This window comes from Falco rusticolus, chromosome 5 (genome assembly GCF_015220075.1).
Source record: "Falco rusticolus isolate bFalRus1 chromosome 5, bFalRus1.pri, whole genome shotgun sequence".
NCBI lineage: Eukaryota > Metazoa > Chordata > Aves > Falconiformes > Falconidae > Falco > Falco rusticolus.
This window is the reverse complement of record NC_051191.1, coordinates 59,481,636-59,496,031: the sequence shown is the minus strand read 5'-3', so window position 1 is coordinate 59,496,031 and position 14,396 is coordinate 59,481,636. Positions and strand designations below refer to the sequence as shown.

The 14,396-nt window shown below is 40.6% G+C and overlaps 1 protein-coding gene across 5 annotated transcripts in view; it reads right to left on the bottom strand.

Annotated features, from left to right (window-relative positions):
• The window catches only part of LARGE1 (LARGE xylosyl- and glucuronyltransferase 1), a 295,580-nt gene that overhangs the window by 36,858 nt on the left and 244,326 nt on the right, over positions 1-14,396 (bottom strand). For all 5 annotated transcript variants that reach the window (XR_005104338.1, XM_037388143.1, XM_037388141.1 and 2 more), the window contains 2 exons: positions 13,385-13,510; positions 4,314-4,469 (listed from right to left, as the gene is read on the bottom strand). Coding sequence is in view for 4 of the 5 variants with exons in the window: in XM_037388143.1 (XP_037244040.1) it covers positions 4,314-4,469; positions 13,385-13,510 (282 nt within the window). In the remaining variant the exon portion in view is untranslated. The remainder of the gene's footprint in view (positions 1-4,313; positions 4,470-13,384; positions 13,511-14,396) is intronic.

The following is a 14,396-nucleotide window of genomic DNA, read 5'->3' as shown; positions in this document are numbered from 1 at the left end:
CAGATTTAGTACTTTGGCAGAAGCACCTGGTGAGGAGCTGTCTGCAGGAAAGAAGTTTTATGAGAATGCTAAAAGGTTGAGTGTGTGTCTGTGTGCTAAAATCAGGCTTACAGTATTTATTTCATGGCATAAAGATAGTCTTGGTACACAGAAGTTCCTGTTGAAATATTTTAGGCTTTACAGTAGGTCCTTTAGAATGAAATGGTGGACATAAGCATTAAAAGCCAATAGGAAATGTTCAAATTCAAGATTATTATGAGTTTCACCTTCATGGATGTCTCTAAAATCTTCTGCGTTGTATCAAAATAAGAAAGGAGGAGTGAAAAGGGGCAAACAGCACAGAGTAAGTAGGATGGAGTGACTAAGGACGTGCTCCACTTGAGTCAAAGGCTGTGTTTACAGGATTTGGTTCATATTCTGAGTTTCACATCCAGAATCTGCCCAAAAGGCAAAGGGTGACTGTAATACCAATTTGTAGAGAAGAGTCTGCTCTGTGCAATCTCATTTACCACATACTGAATAAAGGGGACTTACAGTAGTGCTCTATGGCAAGGAGTGTGTGGCAGGCTCCTGTCCCCGCAATACACAAGGTCTTTCAGCTTGAATATTTCAAGGGAAGAATGAAACACATATATACACACAGACATACATACAAGCATTTTTACATAAACAGAAAAATTACCCCACTCGCTATTTCTTTGCCTCCAATATTTCCATTTCAGAGCCCTATCTGTTCTGTTCATTCCCATTCGTAATGTTTTGGAACCTAACAACACTGCTCTTTGGTGCAGCTGAAGATCAACAACTGACTAGATCAGAACTATGCAGTATAATGTCCAAAGAGTCCTTTAGACCTCTTAAAATTCAATCTGTGGTATTATATTTCCTTAATAAACATTAAAAAAAGAAAAGCACTAAACCTTCTGTACACATACGCAAAGGAAGAGTGAGAGAGAGTAACGTAAGGTCCAGTTACCTGTTAAACTAATGCCCCTTTGCATCTGTGGGGCGCTGTAAAGAGTCCTTAAAAAGGGAAGATACATAATTTACATTCATTTTTAAGGCCACCCCACTACTGATGAGAAGTGTAAAGGGGCCTTAGAGTAACAGAACCAGCCCAACAGTACCCAAAGCCACACTTCCTTTTCATGTTTTACAGATATTTGCATTGCAAACGAGATTCTTTAATTACAGGTTGTATTCTAAATAAATCATCATTACAAATATTAAACTGTAGACAAGCAAAGGCTGGCGCAGGGGAACAAGACCTTAAGGGTAGATTCTGATACAGCCAGACTGTGAGTGACAGACTCACACCAAGCCACAGCTTCTTCCATAACAAGGTTCAGTGCATTCAGTGCTTAACTAATTCTCTCTGATTATAAAACAAGCAGAGCTGTTCTAACATTTTCTCCACTGGTCTGCAGGGCAGAGAAGCACAGGCACTTGAAGGAGAACCTTATGCCCATATACAACACCTAGCATAATAAGCTCAGCTGTGTTTTGGAGCTCCTAGTCTCAATTCAGAGAAGAAAGGAAAAAATAATAGGTGTTAAAACAAACCAAATAGCAATTCTTACTTAATATATACTTGACTCTGCAGAAATTATAGCCTTTTATGTAACGTATATGCTTAGGAATCCTAATGGGAAATGTATGGCTGCATCTTGTCAGAGTAAAGGTCCATCTAGACCAGTATCCTGTCTCCAGCTGTGAGCTGGCTGCCTGGAGAGGAGTGTAAAGGCATGGTGAGTGTACAGTGATGCTTTCTCAGAACACTCCCCTAGTCCTGAACTTGTGGTTCAAGGACTTTCTGCACCAAAGCTTAACAGCTCCTGATTGATCTTCTTTCCATGAAGAATCACTGTTGGCCATATGTATATTTTTAGCAACACTACCTCCTGCTCAAAGCTTTAATACACTGTGGGTGAAATGTCTATCTTTGTTTTGAACTTACTACTTGCTATTTCCATTTCATGCCCCCCAATTCTTGTACTGGGAGGAATGACAAACAGTGGTTCCCTACACACCTTACAAGATGCTCCGCTTCTGAAGATTATCATGCATTATGTCATGGGAATGTACTGTGTTTTAAAAGGACACCTGTGACACTGTTTGTGCTACTGCAGACTACGTGTGAGAAAGGCTGGTTTTCACGATAATCCTATTCTTTGGGTCTCATAACTTCAAAGCTGAAACCTGCTTTTTGTATTCTATAATAAAAAGCCTATAGTCAAGTTTAGAGGGGAGCTTACATCAAGGGTAACTAATAAAGAACAATGCCTTCTCCTAAGTGACTACCCTTAAGCTGTTTGAAGTTGATTTTTTTCTGTATCTGACTGTTTTGATAGAAGGCTGTTAACTTTTTGGCGTCTCTTGGCAAGTTAGGACTCATGTATTTTTGTATGTCTAGCTCATTCTTTTCTAGTATCTTTTTTTTTTTATATATTTATAAATGGAAGAACGAGTTACATTTCTTTTTCAGACAAGCCATACCATATACCATATTGCGTTCTACTTGTCTAGAATAAGAAACAGGCTTGAACAGTTAGTCATTTCCAGTGTCTGTCAATTAGATACAAGTTCAGTAAAAATGAGCCATTTAAAACTTTCAGGACTGCCATTTTCAGCATTGAGAACTTGCATTCACTGTGCGCTGCTCCCCAGCAACTTGTCGTCTGGAATAAATCTGTTTGTTAAGGATCTACAGAGCTCTGGAAAATATAGCAACATGTCTGTGACTGCATTCATGCTCCTCGAACCCACAGAACATACTGTGAATTCAGTATAATTTAAACCTGCATTCTTAAAAGTATGAAGAGGTGTGTTTAGTTCTGTTGTCTTTTTTTTTTTTTTTTTAAATGTCTCACTCCCCTTTTCCTATCCTACTCTCTACTCCGTCTGTTGTATCTTGATGTCTCTGACTGTCAGACTCTTGTGGCCTTTTAGCACAGTCAGTTCACTTGGCTGTCTGAACGCCTCTCAGTTTTCCACAGGATTTTCTTTCTCCATGTGCTTTTGCTCTCCCTGCTCCCTCCCTCTCTCCTTGCTCTCACTGTAAACAGCTCCCGCCCCGCACCCCCCCCCCCCCCACCCCCGGCTCCATTTCATTATCTCCCAGTTAATGTTTATCTCTAGTTTCTCAGTGTTCCCCATTCCTTTCAGAATACAGTGGAATGGTCAAATAAGGATCTCTGAAGCCATGCCTCGGACCAAAACATACCTATTCAATCTCTGAGTGCTACAGTCTGAAAAATTAGGAGTGGCATCTCCTGTGGTCATTTTATCCACAGACTAAATGGAAACGCTACAACCCTCAATGATGCTATTGATTGCCAATTACGTCTTAACTGCTAATGTGTATGTGATACTAGCTTTGCTTTATGAATTTTTATACAGAGGATGCTGTATATTTTAGAAATATTTTCTCTTGAAGATAACATAAATAGTTAGAGGTTCCTTTTATTTCCTTTCAGACTATGTAGCCAAAATTGGTACTTGCTCTAGAAATCTCCAGAGATCTCTTTGAACACGAGTTCATATATAACTGCGTAAAAATGTTTCAGTCAACAGATTTTTACATTGGAATTGTATGCACTAAGGCATATAAACACATAAGAACACCTGTATGTAAACATCCTTGATTTCAACCATTTTCAAAGGATTTGCTTCATCTGAAAGGTTCTGATTGCCAATTTTCTGCAGATACACATAAACGCTGCTGTTTTTGGGTAAGGGCAGTGCAGAAAAAACCTGCAGTCTCACACTTATGTGCACCTTGAAGTATTAACTCATTTGATAGTTTGCAGCATGGCAAAAACTCATAGACCTAAATCCAGTAGTCTTGGTATTTTCATTTCTTCTTCATTACTTGTGCATTAGTATCTTTTAGCTGAAATTGACATCATTGTATGCTGAACAAACACACAGCAAGAAACAAGCCTTTCCCTTGGAAAGTTTTAGGTCTAAGGGCGAGATCTGCAAAATTGTCTAATGGAATTAAAAGCCCAAATCCTCATTTTCAGTTTGTGATGTTACCTTTGTCAGGGATTTTTAAAAGAAGGTAGACAAAAAAAAAAGCAAAAGCACCCAGGAGAAAGGCAGGATTAATAAGAGTTTTACAGGCAAGGAACCAAGGCACAAAGTAATTAAAGATTTGCCCAGCGTCATTCCTGAAATCTGAGCACTGACCTCAATTCTCCTGAGTCCCTCCACACCACACCACCTGCACCACCAACTTTTGAGGTTGTCATGTAGCTTGTGCCTTGTATGAACCACCCCTTAAATCGTCAAGCCCTAGACATCCCACTTACATTTTCACTATTAACGTCTGCCTCACTGGGGCAGCCAAAGAGTTCCCGTCTCAGCAAATTCCCATCATATTCCAGGAATGTCAGGTAGAGGTTGCGGAAAAACTCCACGTGCTTGTTTTTCACTCGCAGCTTCTTTGGTGAGTTCCAGTGAATCACCTCAAAGGGAAAAAAATGAGAAAACACATCCTGCTGTTAGAATACAAATTTGCTTTATCCACTCTTTTTGTGTGTTCAGTTTGCTGCCCTCTTAAAAAGAAACAAACAACAACAAAAAAAACCCCTAACCCCAAAACTACACAGACTTCCTTCTGTCTTTTTATCAGGAAGGCTTTGCCATGTTGTCCACAAGTAACGGCACACTCTACAGGTGATGTGCTTTGAAACTCCTCTGTAGCTTTATCTGCCCATTTGAATTAGGGTGCTGATCTAGTTTGTGATGCACTACCTCATAAATGCTGCAGCAACTCTAATCATGGAGCTGACAGGTTATGGACTCCTGAAGAAGGTTGGAAGGATGAGGGATACAGGGATGTGGGTATTAAACATTAATTTTCTGATTTCCACGTGACTGTTCCAGCTAACTGATTCAGTGTTTCAGGCCAGGCAGACTCTTCTCTGATTAGGTATTGAGAAGAAAAAGCTTGGAATTAATTCCTATAGCCATTTACACCCTTCAAAAAGGACTGAATTTAAACTGACTCCTTTTGCCATTGCTTCATTTAAACAAGACTGATCTCTGTTGCGTTACACAACAGAGTGATGCAATACAATGCTTCACCCTTTGCATTCCAATTCCTATAAGGTATTTAGCCTCTGCTAATGGAAGGTGACTCTCACACTGGCCTGGATTTAACTCTAATGCTGACATAAAGGGCATGATTCTCATTTACATCAAGGCAACTTTTCACTGCTGACAGTGCAAATGAGAATGGGGTCCTAAGGAAAAACTAAGAGGGAGCCAAAAGTGGCTTGCAGGAACGATTTTGTTTTATAGAGGCTATATTTTAGGCATAAGAAAAAAAACACCTGATGTTTTGTGTTCAGTTTTATTCCTGTGAGTTCTAAAGAGATTAAAAAAAAAACCCCAAGAGTCTCCCTCAGGAATATTTCCAAGCTAGGAGCTCTGGAGGTTCTCTGAATCCATTAAGTTAATTGCGTGAAGGCACCATGTCACTCACACACAGCCACAGAGCTGCAACGCCAGCTGCTGAGCCGGTGGCGTGGTCAGCTTTGTACTGACCATTGCATTTGTTGGAGGGAATGCACAGAGCTGAAGCATGGCACGCAGAACAGAAGCAGCCCAGAGCAAATGAACGCAGTTCCCTCAGTGTCAGCAACACAACTCCACAGGAACAGGGAGCTCTCTGAAATCACGCTATCTGGTGCTGCGTGGACTGGAGGAGGAAAGAGCAGGACACAGCCTGAATTCTTCCTGTACTAACTTCAGCAAACAAGACAGTCTCTCCACTGAGTATTTACACTGCTGTAAGAGCTATGGCATTCTCTTCTACATACCCAACACTAATGAACATATCTCCTGATAGGCAAAGCTTCATCCCTTCCTGGGATTTCACTGCTGAGGCTACACTAGGGTCTAAGAAAACCAGGTCAGAAATTGGCAGATCACTTACTCCAGTTACAGGAACACTTCAAATCAAGATCATGATGCATCTACACACTTTATAAATCTGCATAAATATGCGGACAAAACACTCGGTGTAGATATTTTTCCCAGGTAATGCTACATTCTTTGCTGGTTTTACATTTGTCCATATGTTCGGAAGTGTAGCTTAACTGTGCAGTAACACGTTGCTGCAATATATGCTGAAAATGCAGAACACCACAGAAACAAAAGGAGCTTTAGGTAGGTTAGGACATATACTTAAGATGATAGATTTCCCCCACTGAAAAATGGATCTTAAAAATCTCCTTTCTTTGAAAAGAACTTGGCATATTTAATCCATTGCATTTAACTGCAGCAAAAGGCATTAAATGCAGGCAAAAAATCTCAACGATTAAATCCTACCTTAGGAAAACAGGCACATGTAACAGAAGCATAGAGCTGAAGGAAACTAAAGGGCTGCTTAACAGTTTTACAAGGTACTAGTATGCATTTTTACAAGCAGGCATAGAATGGAAACTGTCCGCTAGTAGCATGCACTTATTTAAGAGTACATCAAAGCAAGCTGAGAAGCTGGTGAACAGGACAAAAAAAAAATACTTGCTGAGAAAAATCTTCTGTGTATTCTCAATACTAGTCCTACACTTCATGTGAGTTTCCTTCTGGATGTCTTAAAAAACATCGCATCCCCCTGCTGAGCACCCTGCCCACTCACGCTGGGGACCGTGAGCACAGAAATGGCTAATGATGATAAACTCAGTAAGTGTTACGGGACAGGCTCCCCGGAGCCGCAGAAATTTCTCATCAACATATACTATGTCACATCACAACCAAGCACTGGTCTTGATGCCTCTACCCAGTTGTGTGGGGGATGATGTCAGACAACTGCAGTTGTCAGTGTAGAGGCTCTTCGCTGCTGTGCTTCAAATTCTGTTGTGTGTGTAAAAGCTGGTAAGTGTCAAGGGCCTAGCTGGTGGTTCAGATCTGATCAGTTTTGAAACATACCAGGATGCTGCATGTGTACAGCTGTCGGGGGAGCCTGGAGTGAACTGAAGAAAGCTGAATGGAGTTGATGACTATCCAGAAAAGCTGATTTTTTAATGAAGAAAGACAGCACACACCAACGTGTGCTAAAGAACATCAAGGAGCTATGCAACCATCTGGATGACCTGAGGTAGGAAAACCACAAAACAGGTCTAGCAAAAAAGCAGGCTGCTTTTCAAATGTAACATGATTAGATAAATATTATGCGATATATGAAAGCACAAAAAAGCAGGTTTCAAAAAGCAGCAAGACTCAAGCATTGACGTACAACACTACATCCAAAGACTATATTCTTTTTTTGCTGTCAGCCCACACATTCACCTTCAGTTCTGACTGTAGCTGTCTGATTTGGTATACTGCACCACCAGCTACAGCAGAAGTTGTATAGTCCAAGACATCCTTGCATAGCCTGTCACAGGCATCAGTGAAGTACATGATAAAGACAAGGGGCTGCACAGGTAAAGCTCTGGCCATTATGTTAGAAAGTTTATTGTGGGCAACAGTGAATTGACTGGAGAAAAAAAAATCAGTTGGAAAGAGACTACAGGGAAATTAAAAAGACAAAAAAAGCAAACTTAGAATCCACTTTATGTGCAGACTGAGCAAGCGTTATCGCAACATTAAAAAGAGAAAGCGAATCTACAAACTAAAAATCTCATTACTATAACATCCCTTTTCCAAGACTGAATAGCACCATAATATTGTGTTTATTTCTTCTTCTGTTTTCCCTCCTAGTTTCTAAGCTTTTCCAAAGCTCTGCTGGCTTACAGAGGAAACTGCAGCGATAACGTATAAAATTCCAGTGCCGTTATCTGGGAGGACACCTCAGGACCAGTGCTAGCCTTCAGGCTGTCCCACAGATCTTTCCCACCCTTGATCAACGCCTCCTGAGAGCTAAGAAAACTATGCTCCTTAATCTTCATTTAGCAATTTAAGTACAAAATGATCAAAACTTAAAATTCCACATCTATTTCACAGTTGGTTAGTCATCATCAAGCATCTCAGCACTATCTACATTTCTGTTAATACCATCCTAGTTAATCAGCAACTGTTACTACTCACTGATTATGCTCAGCCAGCCTCCTGGAATACTTCCATACACTTGTGACTGCACTAACTGCACCAATAGCTCCCACTTGTTCACCAGGTTCTGACCCAAAGCACTCAAACATCTGTGTCAAACAATGACACAGATGGAGGCTGGCAATGAGATCTGAGGTGGAAGGTAACAGAGAATGTTACGTGCTGGTAGGAGAGTGCTCTAAGGTCAGTTACCTGCATGGAAATACACAGAAAACAAAAATCCCAGCAAAGTTCCTTAGGTCGCCAGCTGCTTTGTCCTCTCTGGGGAGAAGAAATTTTTTGAACCTGACGTTCACTAAATGATAAGCTTCAACACAACATTATTTCTATAGGTACCTTTATCCATTTCTCCCCTGAAGCATCTTCTCTCTCCAAAAGAAGTATTTGGCCAAATGTTCTTTAACTACAATCTCTTCCATTTTCTACCCAAAGACACATCTTGACAATTTCTCACTCTGCTTCAGCCCTTATGAAATCAGAGAATACAGGATATCCTACTTTGCAGGCTGAAGGGGTAAAAAGTAAGAATAAATTAAGCTTCAATTTAAGCCTAAAGAAGTTTAATTTTGCAAAGCACTGAACAGATATTCTTAATTAAGCCCATGAGCAGTTTACAATTTAGGTAAGTAAGTGGTATTTTGTTGATGGGGAACCTTCCTGCTTAAAAACTAGACTCCTTGTTTAGGCAACCAGACAGTTCTTACTGAAATCAACAGGAGTTAAAAGTTCAGCACATGTGCACAGTAAAGCTACCTATATATGTCACTTCCATAACATCTCAATCGGCTTTTTTCCAGGCACATATTATTGAAATGTTTATATATGCCTCAAGCCACGCTGCAAACAAGCACCATATGTGTTACTTATGCCTTGATTAGAGATGTCTGGAAACTTTATTTTTAAACTGCATTTTATCAGAAATGAATGGTTTAATAGAAGAACCTATTTCCTCAGAAAGGATCAAATACTTCACAGAAATGTCATCAGGGAGGTTTCAGACTGATATTTCTGAACTACGTAAGTGGAAAAGACTCACGTTGGAGTAGCCAGCAACCCAGAGGTCCAGGCACTGCTTTTGGATGTGGGATTCAAATCCTTGCCCTGCCTGATTTGGTGCCCATGGTCCCAGGGATTACTTTACTCCCCAGCTTACTGCCTATGCTGTATGGCACTAAGCTGACAGACTGTCCCAGTCTTGTACTTTTCAAAATTCTCAGTTTTTCCTCAGAAGGATTTGCAGCTCTCCCTTCAGCTCCTGTGCTAATATTTAACAAGAGGCCTCCTGCCTGCACAAACACCCCTAAAAACATCTCTATAATACCACAGTGCTCCCTTTTTGCCAGAGCAAAAACATCTTACTGACTCCAATGTTCATTCCAGGGAGTGGTACATTTAACCCTCTTGAGCCCTTCTCTCAGTGTAGCTTTTCCGTGGTTGGCATTAAAAGATGCAAGGCAGCAAAATGCCAGAACTGCTGTGGATCAGTGTTGAGGTGCTTGGACAGCATGTGGTGGCTCAGGCACAGGGATAGAAAGAGGTGCAATAGGTCATGTTCGAGGCAGATCTGAAATGATGTATTTGGGTTATGGACAAGAAGCTGCTTAAACTTTTGCAAGCAATCTCACAAAATCATCCTGGTGTGGAGGACATTTCCAGGCAGGATAAAGTGAATCAGATAACACAATTTCAGAATGGGGAATTCATGAGAGGTTAATTATTTATCTACTTGCTAATTTAGTATCAGCTGTGCTCAAAACCAGTTTGGGAAACCATCAACAGGTTTTAAAGCATTTTCCTATTTTGGGGTAGGGGAGTAAATTCTAATAATTTGATGCATTCCCATTGAAGAGCCCAGCATCTGATTTTTGTGACTGTGAATTACCAGATCCTGTGTGTAAATAGCATCTGTATCCTTGACAACCAGACTTCTCTTCACGACTGACTCATTCAATGAGGTCATGATTCATTGTCAGAGGCATCACAATTCATTACCTTCTTTCACAGGATTTTTCTTGCCATTTGGTTTGTGCCAAATCATAGTAATTGAGACTTCCTCACAGAGAGGAATAAACTGTTAACCAAAAAGGAAAGCAAACACAGGACCCAACAAAGCGTAAGTAATGCATAAATGAACCCCAGTTCCAGGCAGATCCCCACAGGCTTTGAAGCCCAGCAAGGCATGGACCTACAGTACACGTGCTTGTCCATCGACAGTGTGGGCTACTGGGGGCCACGTGAGGAGCTGAGATGCACAAGATAGCGGATGCCTACACAGCATGACTGTTAGCACTTCCACATCTTTTGGCCAGTCTTCAATAACAACTCGTGAGTGTTTCTCCAAGGTGTAACAAATGCCATGCAAAAATAAATGCCTCTGGCCTTCAGAGACTGCGGTTGGCTCACTTGGCAAAAAGAGTTAAAGGGCATCTGCTCCTTTTTAGACCACTCTTTGTTTTCTGTTAAAATTGTTAATTTCAAGACATTATAATTGTTATTCAAGACAAAATTGTTAATTTCAAGACCGATACAAAGCATCCTTAATACACGTGCTCTTGGGGTGGGGAAAGGAAGATTTCTCTAAGTATAGTTGTTTACATAAGTTTGGTTCCACATGCCATGGACAGCAGAACAAAGCCCACAGATTTCAGTCTAGCTGTGTACAGTGTGGCCTCTAGTACTATGAAGCATGACACAGGAGGTAAGAAAGCATTAAGATGAATAAAATTAATAGAGTAGTCTTATTTTGATGTTGCTTTAGATGGTTATAAAATTACTGGTCACTAACAATACAGAAATTGGTTATAAATATTTCTGTTCTTATGCCTTTTCTGAAAGATCCCCATATGCAAGTTCTGCTGAATTTGTAGATGCTGCTCAGCTGCAGCAAGGAAGAGTTCAGCAGTAGTCAAACATCTGACCTTCTCTAACATAAGACAGTACAAAAAAAAATTTCAATAAAATGGATAGAGATGCATCTTAATGAGGACTATAAAGACAAAAAAGTGATTAGAATCCTCTTCAGGAAATATGAAATATTCAAGTGCTCCGCAGACCTGCAAAAAGCGTGCCGGTCATTCTGTGTTTTCATGAATGTGAATAAAACAGCAAAGCAGTGTATATTACATACCTTCCCCCCCACCCCACCCCCTGAACCCCAGTCAGCCCTGGAGGTCTAAGTTTATTTGACACAATGTTGTGTGTAAGAGATGACAAATCCTCAAGTCCCATGGACTTTGAGGCCAGATGGAATTAAATCAGTGCCTTTTCAGTCTGACATGAGAAACACAGTCTGATTTGACTAAGGAATACCTGACAGGGCCAGTTTTACCTTGGAATTTAAATCTCTCCCTGCATTTCCTTCTTTTCTGCGCTATCCTTCTTAATCCTCCAGTACAAACTTCACAATCTGTCTTTCTCTCCCTCTTACCCTGGAGATTTCTTTTACTTCTTTCCTTATTCCAGTCTTACTGTGAAATACAGAATGTGCCAAATACGTTGTGTCATACCATTTATATTAAATACCATGGAACTGACTAACTTCTTTAAGAGTGTATTTTCTAACTTGGGGTAGTGACATTTGTTGCTTTTTTGAGAGGGCCACATACCAAACCAGCTGGTTTCTTTTCAGGACCAGAATTTTGCTAATTTTCATAATGCAAATTCACAACTTTAATTGGTTTATGTTTATTTGTTTTTTAATTGTATGAAGAATTTTAAACAGTGCTGCCTGAAGGCCAGTTCTTCAACTGCTGATACAGAAAGAGCTTTATTGAAACCAGGGAGCTCATGTGCACTAGGTAAGGCTCTGGCCTCTCTTCGAAAGCAAAGAATTTCATCCCTGATTCAGTATTTAGGGGATAATTTTAGCAGTGTGAATAAGTCCAGTTCAGCTGACGAAATTGCTTATGTGTCTGGACCCCTTGTTGAGTTAAACACTTTAGACCAGAAAGCCAGTGGAGGATATTATGCACCTAAGACGTCATTGTTTATGCTGTAATGGACCTGACAGTGTGATACGATATACAGTAATAAACAACCTAGCCTAAGTCATCCTTGTAAACATAAATTTGTTAGCTGACAATGAGGAAAGGATTCAATTTTTTTTTTAAAATGCTTATTTTATTATTATGCTTGTTTTAGGTGTGACATATGAGCTAGATGTCCCACACCTGAAGCAGAATAGTCAACACAGTCATTGGAGCCTGAAGAGTGATTTGCCTGACTACTTGGCAGATGTCTGCTCCGAGGCGTGCTTAAGGAGTCTCCAAAACCACTCATGTATAGCAACACCGAAAGCACCTTAGGGTTATCCTGCCTGCCCACCAGCTGCCTTGCCAAAAGTGTATCGTGTCCTGTACGTAGGTCTCTGTTGTATCTGCCAGTACCATACAGATACCTGAGAGTATCTATGGGGACTCAAACTGTGTTTAGGCAACTGAACCAAGCCCTAGATCCTCAGTTATGAGTTTCAGTATCTTTTTCTTATGCGAATGTATGTGTCCTAACCTTGTGCTGAATCCAATCTGACTGTCTCAGCAGATTATTTGAAATAATGTCAACTTCTAATTCACAGAAAAATACTGTGATATCTCTCATGTAGGAGGTGTATTTTTCTCAAATTCATCTTTTAGAAAACATTCTCCCTGTTACTACATCTCTGTTTCAGGCCTTGCAATTGCTGTCATACATGATTCTCAGCATGAGTACAGAACTAAAATCTCTACCAGCACTTTGTTACAAGGCATAAAACCATGCTGCTTTTAAGTCTTTGCATTGATCCTGCCCTACAAACTTCTATCATAAAGCATTTAGTCATCAGCGTACTGACCAGTATACTGATCTAAATTTAAAAGCTGTCTTCTATGGACCACACCAGAATAGCTGTTTGTGAATACATTATGTATGAAATTCAAGCAATAGTGGCCAGCTTTGACAGGTAATTTAACCCGTGTAGTAGGTCTTTTTTCTTTTGGTAAGTGCAGCTTTTGAAATCAGTGTGTTGAGGGTGACTGATTTTCTATATTCATGCAGTATCCAGTGTCCATATTGAACACTCCTGCTGTTACCCTACGAATTGTTACAAGGGAAAATTTGATTATATTTAAGAAATATATTGCACCATAAGGGTGGTCAAACTCTGCGACAGCGGAGCAGGGAAGCTGTGGAATCTCACTCTTTGGAGACTTGACACTCAACTGCACAAGCTGCTGAGCAACCTGATCTAAGTTGGTCCTGCTTAAGTGACTTCGTCTTTCTGACTCAGTGGTGTCTTGCATTCTCTGTCTTGGAGGATACCACCCATGCAACCTCCTGTGAAACATACCTTCAGGTCAGACACATCTCTGTAGCACTGCTCAGAACGGGTGTGATCAGACAGCTGCACATTCCAGAAACATGGGAGCTGGTAGACAAGGAAGGGATTTTGTTTGATGACTGCGTTGAAGATATCCTAGCAGACAAAACCAGAAAAGCAGTTGGGTATGTTGTTTCTACAGTGAGATGATTTCAACCCCTCCCCAAGCTGAATGTCCTTTTCCCCCTCACAGGTAAAAATGCAAATGGTTATGCAAGTTGAAATCTGCAAATCTTGCTTCATAATTCTGTTTCCATAGAGGGTCCAATCAATCTAAGGGTGATGTGTAGATCTGAAGACGAGGAACAGGCTCTTTTGACACACAGAGCTAATGGATTCCATCAAAGTTTTCAAAACATGTACCTTCTACGCCTGGCAAGAGATGCGGTTCCTCTTCTAGTCACCGGGGAGAGTAATACGCAGTAAATGACCAACAGCCTGCTGTTAGTAAGTACTGCATCACTTTTCAGTACAGGGGATGAAGGTGATCATGGCAGTTGCGCTGTGTCAAGGTGAATTACTATGGGGGATTTTAGCTAGAACTTCATTGTTGCAACAAGTAATCTAGGTATTTCATGGAAAGGGCATGTAGGTCAGATCTGCAGAACAGCCTACACCATGAGGGACAGAACGTGTTCTGCTTCTGTGCTGCCATCCAGTTGGAGAAGTAAGATACAAGGGCAGTCAGTCATATGGTTAAAGTTCTATAAACAACTTCAGTCTACTCTGCAAAATTTTGTCCCATGGAGGTATTAGACAGCAACTCAGGACCTGGCTGAAAACATACTGAAGTTGCAAGAATTGTTTTAATGAACTTCAGTAGCTTTTGGATCAACCTGCAAGGACATTGCACACAAGTGCACATCTCTGTGCACAGTAAGCGGCATGCTTCCTTAGTGGTGGGTGGTCATAAGCCAGATGTAGTTCAGAAACAGTAGAAATATCTAAATATGATGCTGTATTGAGTAAATACACTCAAGCT